The 14,269-nt window shown below is 52.3% G+C and overlaps 1 protein-coding gene across 4 annotated transcripts in view; it reads left to right on the top strand.

Annotated features, from left to right (window-relative positions):
* The first annotated feature begins 4,356 nt into the window (after nucleotides 1-4,356).
* Nucleotides 4,357-14,269, top strand: part of LOC127587024 (zinc finger protein ubi-d4-like) — a 45,741-nt gene continuing 35,828 nt past the window's right edge. For 3 of the 4 annotated variants that reach the window (XM_052045152.1, XM_052045153.1, XM_052045150.1), the window contains exon 1: nucleotides 4,357-4,431. In XM_052045152.1, the coding sequence (XP_051901112.1) occupies nucleotides 4,382-4,431 (50 nt within the window). In that variant the 5' untranslated portion in view covers nucleotides 4,357-4,381. Of the gene's footprint in view, nucleotides 4,432-10,226; nucleotides 10,310-14,269 lie in introns of those variants that run through there. The other variant, XM_052045154.1, reaches the window with a different exon arrangement.

Here is a 14,269-nt window from a genome sequence, read left to right as displayed (position 1 = left end):
ATTGGCTGCTGTGTTCCCTGCAATAGGGGATGCACGAGGTGGTTAGGACTGGGAGTAGGTCGCAGGGTCAGAGAGAGACACAGTGTGGAAACAGGCCCTTCGGCCCACTGTGTAATGTTAACCATTAACTATCCATTTGCACCGATCCCATTTTATTCTCCCCACATTCCCACCAACTCCCCCCAGACTCTACCCCTCACCCACACACGGGGGGCCAATTAACCCACCGACCCCGCACGTGGTTGGGATGTGGGAGGGAACCGGAGCACCCGGGGGAAACCCACAGGGGTCACAGGGAGAACGCGCAGACTCCACATGCACACGCATGCATGCACATTCACATGCATGCACACACACACGGACAGACACACACACGGACACACATACACGCGGACACACATGCATGCACACGCAGTGTCGGAGGTCAGGATCAAACCCAGGTCTCTGAAGCCACGAGGCAGCAACGCTACTGCCGTGCCACTGAGCCACCCAAGTGTGTGTGTGTGTGTGTGTGTGTGTGTCTGACTGTCTGTGCGTCTGTCTGTGTGTCCATGTCTGTGATTAAGTCCACGCGCCACAATCTGATGTCAGCGTTTGGACCTCAGGCTCGTGAGTCTGTGTAGTAACCTGTGTCCCTACATGGGGATCTCCCACTCTCCCTGCTTCAGCGGAAGCACCTTGAGGGACCACCGATGAATTAGAAGTTCCCCAAGTGCAGCAGCGCAGCCCACTCCCCACTGACCCTTCACCTCATTTCCAACATCATCGTCAGCCTCCTTACCCTACACTCCCACTGCAGCCTCTGTGCGCTGGTGAGGGAGGGAGGGAGGGAGGGAGGGAGTGTTCGGGGGGTAGATGAGGTGCTGATCGCGCGGGCTGCTTTGTCCTGGATGGTGTCGATGTCAGAGTCATGGCAAGATGCAGCACAGGAACAGGCCCTTCAGCCCACCTACCCGCTTACACCAAACCCGTTTTCATCAACTCCCCACAGATTCTACCCCTCACCCCACAGTAGAGGCAATTAACCCACCGACCCCGCACGTCATTGGGAGGTGGGAGGGAACCGGAGCACCCGGGGGAGACCCACGTGGTCACAGGGAGAACGTGCAAACTCCACATAAACATCAACTATGTAGACGCCACGGCCAAGAAAGCTCACCAGCACCTCTACTTCCTCAGGAGGCTAAAGAAATTTGGCATGTCCCCTTTGACAATGCACCACAGAAAGCATCCTATCTGGATGCATCATGGCTTGGGACGGCAACTGCTCTGCCCAGGACCGCAGGAAACTGCAGAGAGTTGCGGACAATGCCCAGCGCGTCAGGGACACCAGCCTCTCCTCCATGGACTCTTGTCTTTGCATCTCGCTGTCTTGGTGAAGCAGCCAGCATAATCAAAGACCCCACCCAGCTGGGTCATTCTCTCTTCTCCCCTCTCCCATCAGGCAGGAGAGACAGGAGCCTGAGGGTACGTATCACCAGGCTCAAGGACAGCTTCTACCCCACTGTGATAAGACTATTATATGATGAGATGGGCTCTTGGCTGCACAATCTACCTTGTTTGACCTTGCACCTTATTGTCTACCTGCAATGCACTTCCCTGTAGCTGTGAGACTTTACTCTGTATTCTGTTATTGTTCTTACCCTGTACTACCCCAATACACTCTGTACTGCCTCAATGCACTGCTGTAATGAATTGATCTGTACAAATGGTATGCAAGACAAGTTTTTCACTGTACCTCTGTACAAGTGACAATAATAAACCAATACCAAGTGTGTGTGTGGGCGCGTGTGTGGGCGCGTGCGCGCGCATGCGCGCGCACACACACACACACACACACACACACAAAACACCGGAGGTCAGGATCGAACCCAGGTCTCTGGAGCTGTGAGGCAGTGGCTCTACCCACTGCATCATGTCTTGCCCTCCTTAAGAGCTGTTGCCCTAATCCAAGCCAGTGGAGATTGTTCAATCACACCCCTGACCTGTGCCTTGTGTCAGGAGGTGAGTCACTCACCAGGTTGAGCTGCTTAATGCCCCTTTGAAGAATAACTGGTTGACCTTTGTGCAGAGGTAGGACATCCCCGAGAAAATGAGACAAGGGCCAATCACCAAAGGGGGTTCTTGTGACGATGGTGCTGATAGGAGTTAACTCAATGGGAACACTTTGGCTTTCAGTCACAAGACCTTTGCCTGAAGATTGGGCATATTTGCTGTCCACTGCTAACTCCCTTCTCCTGAGTGCCAGGGCAGCCTGGATCTCTCACTGGGGCCGCTCGCTGCAGGATCAGACAGAGACCGTTCACATTCTGGACAGGCGGAAGTGAAAGTCCCGGGATCTCCCTGTTCAGGACATCCAGAAACCCCCTCACCGACGGGGAAGGGCTGTCTGAAGAGTCACAGTGCGAGCGAACTTGCTCGTAGCAAGCTCCCAGTAGTCGCTTCTCCCCACATTCCCACCAGGAATCCTAACCCCACAGGGAAGATCCTTTCTCCCATCTCCATCTGGACCCCTTATCCTAGCCCTTCACCCCATTCTTGGACATTTTTCTACAGCCCTCACTCGCTTGAAGATGCCGACCTCGATATCGTCGTCACCCCCTGCTGACGGGTGGTGACGGGCTGTTCTCCGACACTTCTGTCTGGACCGCAATTCAACCCGGGATCCGTTTCCAGAGGAGATCTTCCCTCCGCAGCCTCCGTCCTCACCTCAACCACCTCCTCCCCAAGACCCAAGCAGGACTTGTGCACCGCCTACGGTACGCCCCGCGGTTACCCACCCGGGGGTTTCAGGGTGTTGAGGTAGTGAAGCACTGTTGGAGGGGTGGTACTGAGGGAGCGCCGAGGCACGGCGAGGAGGGAGCGCCGAGGCACGGCGAGGAGGGAGTGCCGCGGGAGGGGCGGCGAGGAAGGAGCGCTGCGGGAGGGGCTGTGAGGAGGGAGCGCCGCTAGAGGGGAGGTGAGGAGGGAGCGCCGCGCTGCATTGTCTTGTGTATCTAAATGATCTAATCTGTCCTCACCAACTTCTTTTTAAACGAATCCTTATTTCCTACAGTTCCTTAATTAGTAATTGGGCAATAGTAATTGGTAATTGGTTTATTATTGTCACATGTACTGAGGTACAGTGAAAACCTTTGTTTTGTGTGCCATCCATAGAGATCATTTCATCACATCAGTACATTGAGGCAGTACAAGGGAAAAACAATATCAGAATGCAGAGTAAAAGTGTCACAGCTACAAAGAAAGTGCAGTGCAGGTAGACTATAAGGTGCAAGGGCCACAACAAGGTAGATTATGAGGTCAAGAATCCATTTTATCGTACTAGGGGACCATTCAATAGAAGCCGTCCTTGAGCCTGGGGGTACGTGCTTTCATGCTTTTATATCTTCTGCCTGATGGGAGGGGGGAGACGAGAGATTGACTGGGGTTGGAGGTGTCCTTGATTATGTCGGCTGCTTTCCCGAGGCAGCAGGAAGTGTAGACGGAGTCCATAGAGGGGAGGCTGGTTTCCGTGATGGATCCCTGTTCTCTGCAGTTTCTTTGCATTTTTCTTCCATTCAGACAGACACCATGGTTATTGTTTACATCCATAGAGATACAGGGGATCAAACAGGCCCTTCGGCCCAACTGGTCCATGCTGACCAAGATTCCCATCTAAGCCGGTCCCGTTTGCCCGCATTTGGCCCGTATCCCTCTAAACCTTTCCTATCCATGTACCTGTCCGATGTCTTTTAACTGTAATCGTACCCGCCTCTGCCACTTCCTCTGGCAGCTCGTTCCATACTCCCACCTCCTTCAGTTACTGAGCAACACACAAGGGGAGTGTGTCCTTCCCTTTGTTCGAAACTATTGGAGCTCCCAGACAGGGTAGTGAGATGTCTTTGTGAATGAAGTTTTAAACATTCGTTGTGACCTTGCACCTTATTGCACTGCACTTTCTCTGTAGCTGTGACACTTTACTCTGTACTGTTATTGTTTTTACCTGTACTACCTCAATGCACTCTGTACTAACTCAATGTAACTGCACTGTGCAATGAATTGACCTGTATGATCGGTTTGCAAGACAAGGTTTTCACTGGACCTCGGTACAAGTGACACTAGTGACCCAATCCCACCACCACTGTAGCGCACCTCATCCTCCAGCCCAGTGTGGGCTGTGCAGTGTACCTCCCGAGCGCCAGGCGGCGCTGTAGACCACCAGTCCGTCGCCCTGAGGCGGGGAGCCGCTGCGCTCAGGTCACGTGGGTCCACGACCACGCAGGCGCCGATTGGCCAACGCCGGCTGGGTGAGGACAAGCCCCGCCCCCCCGCCGCCGCAGCCAGGCGCACGCGCAGTCCGACCGGCCCGCCCAACGCCCTGGCCGGCCGCGCATGCGCGCCGATGGAAGGGGCGAGCAAGATGGCGGCGGTGATTCAAAACGTTGTGAAGAAGTAAGTTTGTGGGAGGGAGCGCGGCGGGGAGTGAGGGAGCGCCGCGGCGGGTGGGGGGGGGAGCGGGGGGGCGGGGCTGTGGGGGAATGGGGGGGCCACCGCGGGGCGGCCCGGCGCCACGGACTGGGGCCCGGGGCAACTTCTGGGAGCAACTTGGGTCGGGGCCGCGGAGCGGACTAGGCCCCGGCCCCCCCCTCCCCCTCCCCCGGTCCCCCCCCCCACTCCCCCTCCCCCCCCCCCGGCCCCCACCCCCACGCCCCCTCCCCCTCCCCCCGGTCCCCCTTCCCCCCCCTCCCCCCCTGGTCCCCCCTTCCCCACCCCCACGCCCCCTCCCCCCGGTCCCCCTTCCCCCCTCCCCCCCCCCCCCCTCCCCCCACCCCACGCCCCCTCCCCCTCCCCCCCGGTCCCCCCACGCCCCCTCCCCCTCCCCCCGGTCCCCCCACCCCCACCCCCCGGTCCCCCCACGCCCCCTCCCCCCGGCCCCCCCTTCCCCACCCCCACGCCCCCCCCTCCCCTGGTCCCCCCACCCCTCCACCCGGTCCCGGACCCCCCCCGACCCCCCTTCCCCTCCTCCCCCTCGCCCCGGCCCCCCACCCCCACCCCCCTCCCCCCGGTCCCCCCAGCCCCACGCCCCCTCCCCCCCCCACTCCACCCGGTCCCGGACCCCCCCCCCCGACCCCGGTCCCCCTCCCCCCGGTCCCCCCACCCGGTCCCGGACCCCCTCCCCCGACCCTGGCCCCCCTTCCCCCCCCACTGCCCCCCCCCCGCCCGACCCCCCACCCCGTCCCGGACTTCCCGGACTCCCAGACCCCACCCCATACGACCCCCCCCCCCATCTGACCCTCCCCACCCGATTTCCCCCCACTTCCCGGACCCCGTCCCCGCCCCCCCCCAGTCCCGGAGCCCCCCTCCGACCCGAGCCCCCTCCACGACCCGACCCCCCACTCCCGCCCCCAACGCCCCCCCCCAACACCCCCATCCCTCCCTGACCCCGATTTCCCCCCCCCCCCACCCGGCCCTGACCTGACCACTCCTCCCCCTCTCTCCTCCCCACCAGACCCTTACCTCGATCCACCTCCCCTTGTCAGCTGCCCTAGTTCTCACCTCCCCAAGACTCCCCACAACCCGACGGAGGACACTCCTGGGTTCCCTTCTCAATGGCCCCACCCTCACCTTCAGCTGCCCCTCTCCCCCACCCACTGCCCCCCTCACCCTCTATGTCTCGACTGCTTTGTACGTACATCCCAAAACAAGGGAGACGACCAGTCTATTCCGGCCACCTCCTGAAATCCTCAACCTGTTTCCCCTAAACCCGAAACAGAAAACTTCATTCTCCAAACTCAATGCTTTCCCAAATCAAATCCAACCCCAAAGTTTTCATCCTTGCAACCACCCTCTCCCAGTACCCAGACTCTCCACTAACCCTCCCGACCACATTTGTTTCTGAGTCCATTGCTTTACAAATTACGTACAGTAAGGTCTAACAATGGGAAAGAGAAAAACTTTGTTTTGTATGCCATCCATATGGATCATTTCACCACATCAGTGCATCGAGGTGGTGCAAGCAAAACAATAACAGAATGCGGAATAAAGTGTACAATTACGGAGAAGTGCAGTGCAGGCAGATGGTAAGGTGCAAGGCCATAACAAGGTACATTGTGAGGTAAAGAGTCCATTTTATCACACAAGGGGTCCATTCAATAGTCTTGTAACAGTGGGAAAGAAGCTGTCCTTTCGCCTGATGGTACCTGCTTTCAGGCTTTTCTGTCTTCTGCCTGATGGGAGAAGAATGTCTGGGGTGGGAGGGGTCTTTGATTATGTCGGCTGCTTTCCCAAGGCAGCGGGAAGTGTAGACAGAGTCCATGGAGGGGAGGCTGGTTTTCGTGATGCGCTGGGCTGTGTCCACAATTCTCTGCAGTTTCTTGTGGTTCTGGGCAGAGCAGTTGCCTTACCAAGCCGTGATGCATCGGGATAGGGTGCTTTCTGTGGTACAACAGTAAATATTGTTGAGGGTCAAAGGGGATGTGCCAAATTTCTTCAGCTTCCTGAGGAAGTAGAGGCACTGGTGAGCTTTCTTGGCCGTGGCGTCCATGCAGTTGGACCAGGACAAGCCAGAAATGTTCATTCCTAGGAATTTGAAACTTTCAACCCTCTTGACTTCAGCACCATTGACGTAAACAGGAGCATATGCACCCCCCCCCCCCTTCCTGAATTCAATGATCAGCTCTTTTGTTTGCTGACATTGAGGGAAAGGTTGTCATGATGCCATGTCACTAGGCTCTCTGTCTCCCTCCTGCACTCCAACTTATCGTTATTTGAGATACGGCCTACTACAGTGGTGTCATCTGCAAACTTGTAAGTGGAGTTAGAGCAGAATCTGGCCTAGTCGTGAGTATATAGAGAGAAGAGTAGGAGCTGAGGACAGGGGCTGGGGCACCAGTGCTGAGGATAATTGTGGCAGAGGTGTTGCTGGCTATCCTTACTGATCGTGGTCTGTTGGTCAGGAAGTCAAGGATCCAGTTGCAAAGGGAGGTGTTGAGTCCCAGGTCTAGGAGTTTGGAGTTGAGTTTGCTTGGAATAATAGTATTGAAAGCGGAGCTGTAGTCAGTAAACAAAAGTCTAACGTAGGTGTCTTTACTGTGCAAAAGCTCCAGAGGTAAGTGTAGGGCCAGGGAGATGGTGTCCGCCGTGAACCTGTATTGACAGTAGGCGAATTGCAGTGGGTTGAGGTTATCTGGAGACTGGGGTTGATGTGTCCCATGGCCAGCCTCTCAAAGCACTTTGAAGCTATTAGTCACAGAGTTGTACAGCACAGGAAACAGGTTCATTGACCCACCACGTCCATGTTGGTTTTTTTCATCTATACTAATTCCATTAGCCTGCATTAGGACCATATCCTTCTATGCCTTGTCTATTTAATTGTCTAAATGCCTCTTAAACGTAGTCATTGTATCTGATTCCACTTCTGGCTGCGTGTTGCAGGTGTCAACCACTCTCTGTGTATACGTAAAAAATCTTACCCCTTAGATTCCATTTAAAACTCCTTCCTCTCACCTTAAATCCATGCCTTCTTGGACACCCCTGAAATAATTGTGAGTATCCACCCTATTTATGCCTGCCTCTCATAATCTTGTATACTTTTGTCAGGGTAACCCACTGTCCTTTGCTCCAGGCCTATTCAATCTTTCCCTATAACTGTGTCCAGTTAGGGAGAGAGTCCCTGTTAACTCTTGTGGCAGGTGAGTTATAGTGTGTAAGTCATCTTGATGATCAGAAAGGACTGTTAAAAAGCTCTGGTGCTGTGAAATCTGCGTCATCTTATTCATATGGATCACTTTTTAGCGCAACATCATGTATGCACAAGTACATGTATGCACAGGTGCAATGAAAAATGTACTTGCAGCAGCATAAGACAAGATTTCTTTATTAGCCACATGTACATCAAAACACACAGTGAAATGCATCTTTTTGCATAGTGTTCTGGGGGCAGCCCGCAAGTGTCGCCACACTTCCGGTGCCAACATAGCATGCCTACAACTTCCTAACCCGTACGTCTTTGGAATGTGGGAGGAAACCGGAGCACCCGGAGGAGACCCCACAGACACAGGGAGAACATACAAACTCCTTACAGACAGTGGCTGGAATTGAACACAGGTCGCTGGCGCTGTAAAGCATTACGCTAACCGTTACGCTACACTACTGTGCCTCCCCACAGGCACATTACATCGTACAAGCAGCATTCACGAGAAAAAGATAAATTAAACATCAATTATACCTAATTTTTTACCAGAACGTAATTAGAACAAAAAAAATGTCCATTTTAGTGGCAAAGTGGTTCCAGTGTTGCTGTACTGAGGCAGTGATCGTGATTGTGCCGGTTGGTTCAAGAACCGAATGGTTGAAGGGAAGTCGCTGTTCCTGAACCTGGTGGTGTGGGACTTCAGGCTTCTGTACCTCCTGCCCGATGGGAGCTGCGGGAAGATGGCACGGCCCGGATGGTGGGGATCTTTGATGATGGATGTTGCCTTCTTGAGGCAGCGCCTCCTGTAGATACTCCCGATGGTGGGGAGGGATGTGCCCGTGATGTATTGGGCTGAGTCCTCTGCTCTCTGCAGCTTCTTACATTCCTGCATATTCGAATTGCCGTACCAGACCCTGATGCAACCAGTCAGGATACTTTCAACAGTACATCTGTAGAAGTTTGTTAGAGTGTTCAGTGACAAGCTGAACCTCCTTAACCTCCTAAGAAAGTAAAGATGCTGGCGCGTCTTCCTTGTGATTGCATCTATGTGCTGGGCCCCAGGACAGGTCGCCTGATACATTAATGCCCAGGAACTTAAAGCTGCCGACTGTCTCTACTGCCACTCATTAGAATCAATGGAGTCATGGGCCTTTTGCCCAACTCTTCGATGCCGACTAAGCTGTCTATCTGAGCTAATCCCATTTGCCTGCATTTGTCCCATATCCTTTGAAACCTTTCCTCTCCATGTATCTGTCCCAAATGTCTTTTAAATGTTGTTAATGTACCTGCCTCAACCACTTCCTCTGGCAGCTCGTTCCATACACCTACCACCTCTGGGTGAAAAAGTTGCTCCTCAGGTTTGTATTAAATCTCTTCCCTGTCACCTTAAACCTATGTCCTCTCATTCTGATTCCCCATCGCTGGGAAAAAAGTCCCTATCTATGCCCCTCGTGATTTTATAAACCTCTTTCAGGCCACCCCTCAGCCTCCTTTGCTCCAGGGAAAACAGTCCCAGCCTGTCCGGCCTCTCCTTATAACTCCAGCCCTCCAGTCCCGGCAACATCCTTGCGAATCATTTCTGCACCCTTGAGAATAAAAAACCGTGCCTCGCTATCCAGCATACGTCATGGGATATCTATAATAACGTTGAACAAGGTGTGGGATAATGTGTTCATGAAAATCAAAAAGAAACTGCAGATGCTGGAAATTTGAAACAAAGCAGTAAATGCTGCTCAGTAAACTCAGCAGGTCAGGCAGCATCTGCTGGAAGAGAACCTGTCAAATTTCAAATCTGTGACCCTTTGCCACCATGAGGCTGATGTTGAAAATCAGGAAAAAACTGCAGATGCTGAAAACCTAAAATAAAAACAGAAAAATTAGGTATTGGAATTACTCAGCAGGTCAGGCAGCATCTGTGGAAGAGAAACAGAGTTAATGTTTCAGGTTGAAGGACCCTTCTAGTTCTGATCTAATGTTGGCTCAGCGTTTATTGTCCTACTCGCATTAGTCTAATCTGCCAGTTCCCGTCACCCTGGCATGAACAACTCATTACCTAAAAGCTTAATGTGCTGATATCATTTTGACTCATCCTTTCACAGACACTTTCTTTGTCTACATGTCCAGCTAGGGGCAACACAGTGCCACAACTCGTAAAGCTACTGCCTCATGGCGCCAGAGATCCGAGTTCAATCCTCACGTGCTGTCTCTATGTGGAGTTTACACGTTCTCCCTGTGACTGTGTGGGTTTTCCCTGGGTGCTCCAGTTTCCTCCCACATCCCAAAGCTGTGCAGGTTGATAGGTTAATTGGCCGCTGTAAACTAAATGTAGTGTGTAACTGAGTGGTAGAATCTGGGGGGAGTTGGTGAGAATGTTGGATTAATGTAGGATTAGTGTAAATGGGTGGTTGATGGGCAGTGTAGACTCGGTGGGCCGAAGGGCCTCTTTCTGTGCCGTATTGCTCCATGACCTTCTCTCCTAATAAGATAACTTGTATTTCTCTCTTTTCTCGATAATGTTCATCTCTTTTTTATGTTCCCAATCTAGAATTGAGGGATAGAATTAGGAAGGCAGAAGTCAGGATGAGAATCAACCATGACCTCAGTGAAGCATGTCTGATTTGGAGACAACTTGGCAGGGTACATGTACATCCTTGAATTACCATCCCCCCGACCTCCCCCTCACTGAGGCTGAGCGGTCTGCTGTCAGCAAAGGCCTCACCTTCGTACCTCTACGCCCCCACCTCAACGAATTCCGTGCCCGGCACGATGCTGAGCTCTTTTTCCTCCACCTCCGTGCTTTCTTCTTCGGTAAGGAGTCCTCTTCCCCCTCCTAATGACCCGTTCTCCTGCTTCCAGCCCTCTTCTTCCACCTGGACCCCCCTACCGGGTCTGTTACCTTCCCTGGACCTATTCATAGCCAACTGTCAGCGCAATATCAGCTGTCTTGACTTTTCTGCCCTGCACCACCTACTCCAACCGAAGGGTCCTGATCTGAAACGTTGACCACCTGCTTTTCTCCACGGATGTTGCCCGGCCTGCTGAGTTCCTCCAGCATCACCGTGTTTTTCATCAGGGTGGATGTACGTAAGGGTGGGGGGGAAGACCAGAAATGGTTGACGTTGCTCCTGGAAAAGAGTCACCCTTGAAACCAAGATGAGGAGGAATTTTGTCTGAGGGCCATAAATCTTTGCAGTTCCCCACCCCAGAGAGCTGTGGGGCAGGGTTGGGGTCAGCCAAGGCTGAGATTTAGGATAATGCAGATGCTGCAGGAAGGCATAGAGACCAAGGGTTGGACGGGCCATGACCTGACCCACTGACGCAGCAGGGTTAGGGACATATGGTGCCCATCTGTTTCTTTTACTTCAGTCCCACTCATGCAGACTGCAGTAAGTTACGCGCACCCGCTTCTGAATTGTAGAATTTACCCAATGTATCATGAGCTCCTCCAAATGTACCATTCCCCCTCTTTCCATTGCCTGGACATTGGGCTCTGAAATTTGCTCCCTTAACCTCTCCACCCCACGTCACCCCGCCCAATCCTAAACCTACCTTGGACCTAATTGTTCCTCCCATCAAGCTCCTGTAAAGGGGATAAGGATTACCGGGAGGAGGCAGGAGAATGGGGTTGAAGAAAATAATCAGCCATGATTGAATGGTGGAGTAGACTCGAAGGGCCCAATGGCCTAATTCTGCTCCTATGTCTTATGGAAGCTCCTCAGATACTTCCTCATAAGAACATAAGAAGTAGGAGCAGGAGTCGGCCATCCGGCCCGTCGAGCCTGCTCCACCATTCAATAAGATCATGGCTGATCTGGCTGTGGACTCAGATCCACCTACCTGCCTTTTCCCCATAACCCTTAATTCCCCTACTGTGCAAAAATCTATCTGTGTCTTAAATATATTTAATGAGGTAGCCTCTACTGCTTCCCTGGGCAGAGAATTCCACAGATTCACTACTTTCTGGGAAAAGCAGATCCTCCTCACCTCCGTCCTAAATCTACTCTGAATCTTGAGGCTATGTCCCTGAGTTCTAGTCTCACCTACCAATGGAATCAACTTTCCTGCCTCTATCTTATCTATTCCTTTCATAATCTTATATGTTTCTATAAGATCCCCTTTCATTCTTCTGAATTCCAGTAAGTATAATCCCAGGTGACTCAATCTCTCCTCATCGGCTAACCCCCTCATCTCCGGAATCAACCTGGTGAACCTCCTCTGCACTGCCTCCAAAGCCAGTGTATCTTTTCTCATCTCATGTGAATGCAGCTGAGTAAATGTTTTATTCAGAGTGGAGAGCATGGGACTCGCTCAGAGAGTGGGTGTGACAAAAGGCAGGGATGCAATCAGGGGCAATCTGGCTACACACAGGAGAAAGGAGGAGAATATGATGATTGGATTCAGCAGCACAATACAGGTACAGCACAATACAGGCCCTACGGCCCACAATGTTGTGCTGACCAAACCTCGCCTAAGACTATCTAACCCCTTCCTCCCACATATCTATTTTAAATTCCTTCTTAGGCTTATCTAGCAACCTCTTGAATTTCACCCACGTACCTGCCTCCACCACCGCCCCAGGCAGCGCATTCCATGCCCCAACCACTCTCTGGGTAAAAAACCTTCCTTTGGTATCTCCCTTGAACTTCCCACCCATTACTTTAAAGCCATGCCCTCTTGTATTGAGCATTGTTGCCCTGGGAAAGAGGTGCTGGCTGTCCACTCTATCTGTTCCTCTTTTGTACGCCTCTGTCATGTCTCCTCTCATCCTTCTTCTCTCCAAAGAGTAAAGCCCTAGCTCCCTTAGTCTCTCCTCATAATGCATACTCTCTAAACCAGGCAGCATCCTGATAAATCTCCTCTGCACCCTGTCCAATGCTTCCACATCCTTCCTATAATGAGGTGACCAGAACTGGACACAGTACTCCAAGTGTGGCTTAACCAGAGTTTTGTAGAGCTGCATCATTACCTCGCGGCTCTTAAACTCAATCCCATGACTTATGAAAGCTAACACCCACATCTACTGCACTACCCTCATCAATCTGTCTGCTCACCTCCTCAAAGAACACCATCAGGCTTGTGAGGCGTGATCTGCCCTTCACAAAGCCATGGAGAGATGGAAAGGGTGAGAGAAGGTCGGCAAAGCTGAAACACTGAATGGTTTCTGTGTTCATAGAAACATACAGCACAGAAATGGGCCCTTTGCCCATCTCATCCATGCTGACCCTGATGCCTATCTACACTAATTCCATTTGCCTGCATTAGGCTCCATATCCCTCTACACCTTTCCCATCCAAGCGCCTTTTACATGTTGTAGTTGTATCTGCCTCCACCACATTATTAGCTACAAGGAAAGGTTGGATTCTTTGTCAGCTCGTTCCAGATATTCACCACCCTCGGTGTGAAAAGCCCACCCCACAGACCTCCTTTACATTTCTCGCCTCTCACCTTGAAACTGTGCTGTCTAGTTTTAGTCTCCCTTATCCCGGGAAAAAGACTCTTATCTATCCAATGTATGCCACTTATAATCTTATAAACCCTCTATAAGGTCACCCCTCAGCCTGCTACATTCTAGTGAGAATAAACCCAGCTGGTCCAATCTCTCCTTATAACCACATCCTTCCGTTCCAGGCAATGTCCTGGTGTCTGTAACTTAGCCATGAGTCTGAAACCTGGGAACTGAAAGTTAACTGGCACCAGACATCAGCAGGAGTTATGTTACTTCCTCTACTAATTACAGCCTGCAGGACATGATTGGAGTCGCAGGGAGTTGATGTGGTAAGGGAGTGGCCCTCTATATTACCATATATGTACAGAGGGAAGTAGGGGCTGGGTGGTAGGTGAGGGCAGATCACAACAGCAGTGTGTGTAAAACAAAATGGACTTGGACTCTGTGTCCAAGTCCATAGCTCCCTGAAAGCGGCAACACAAGTAGACAGGGTGGTAAAGAAGGTGTACGGCATGCATGCCTTCGTCAGTTGGGGCATACAAGAGTCAGGAAGTCATGTTGCAGCTGTATAAAACTTTGGTCAGGCTGCACTTGGCGTATTGTGTGCAGTTCTGCTCACCTCATTACAGGAAGGATGTGGCGGCTTTGGAGAGGGTGCAGAAGAGGTTCACCAGGATGCTGCCTGGATTAGAGGGCATGACCTACAAGGAGAGCTTGGACAGACTTGGGTTGTTTTCTCTGGAGCGGCGGAGGCTGATAGAGGTTTATAACATTATGAGAGGCACAGATAGGGTAGGTAGTTAGATTCTTTTCCCCAGGGTAGAAATGCCAAATACTAGAGGACAGACATTGAAGGTGAGAGGGGGAAAGTTCAAAGGAGATGTGCTAAGTTTTGTTTTACACAGAGTGGTGAGTGCCTGGAACTGGCTGCCAGGGGTGGTGGTGGAGGCAGATACGATAGTTGTGTTCAAGAGAGATAGGTGCATGAATATGGAGGGATATGGATCATGTGCAGGCAGATAGGTTTAATTTAATTTGGCATCATGGTCGGCACAGACATGGTGGGCCGAAGGGCCTGTTCCCGGGCTGTACTGTTCTCCTGCCAATCAGTTTGTCCTTCTGATGACCAACCCTCCTATCACTGGAAGCAG

This window comes from Pristis pectinata, chromosome 38 (genome assembly GCF_009764475.1).
Source record: "Pristis pectinata isolate sPriPec2 chromosome 38, sPriPec2.1.pri, whole genome shotgun sequence".
Taxonomy (NCBI): domain Eukaryota; kingdom Metazoa; phylum Chordata; class Chondrichthyes; order Rhinopristiformes; family Pristidae; genus Pristis; species Pristis pectinata.
The sequence above is the reverse complement of the archived record's forward strand: the minus strand, read 5'-3'. Positions and strand labels throughout refer to the sequence as shown.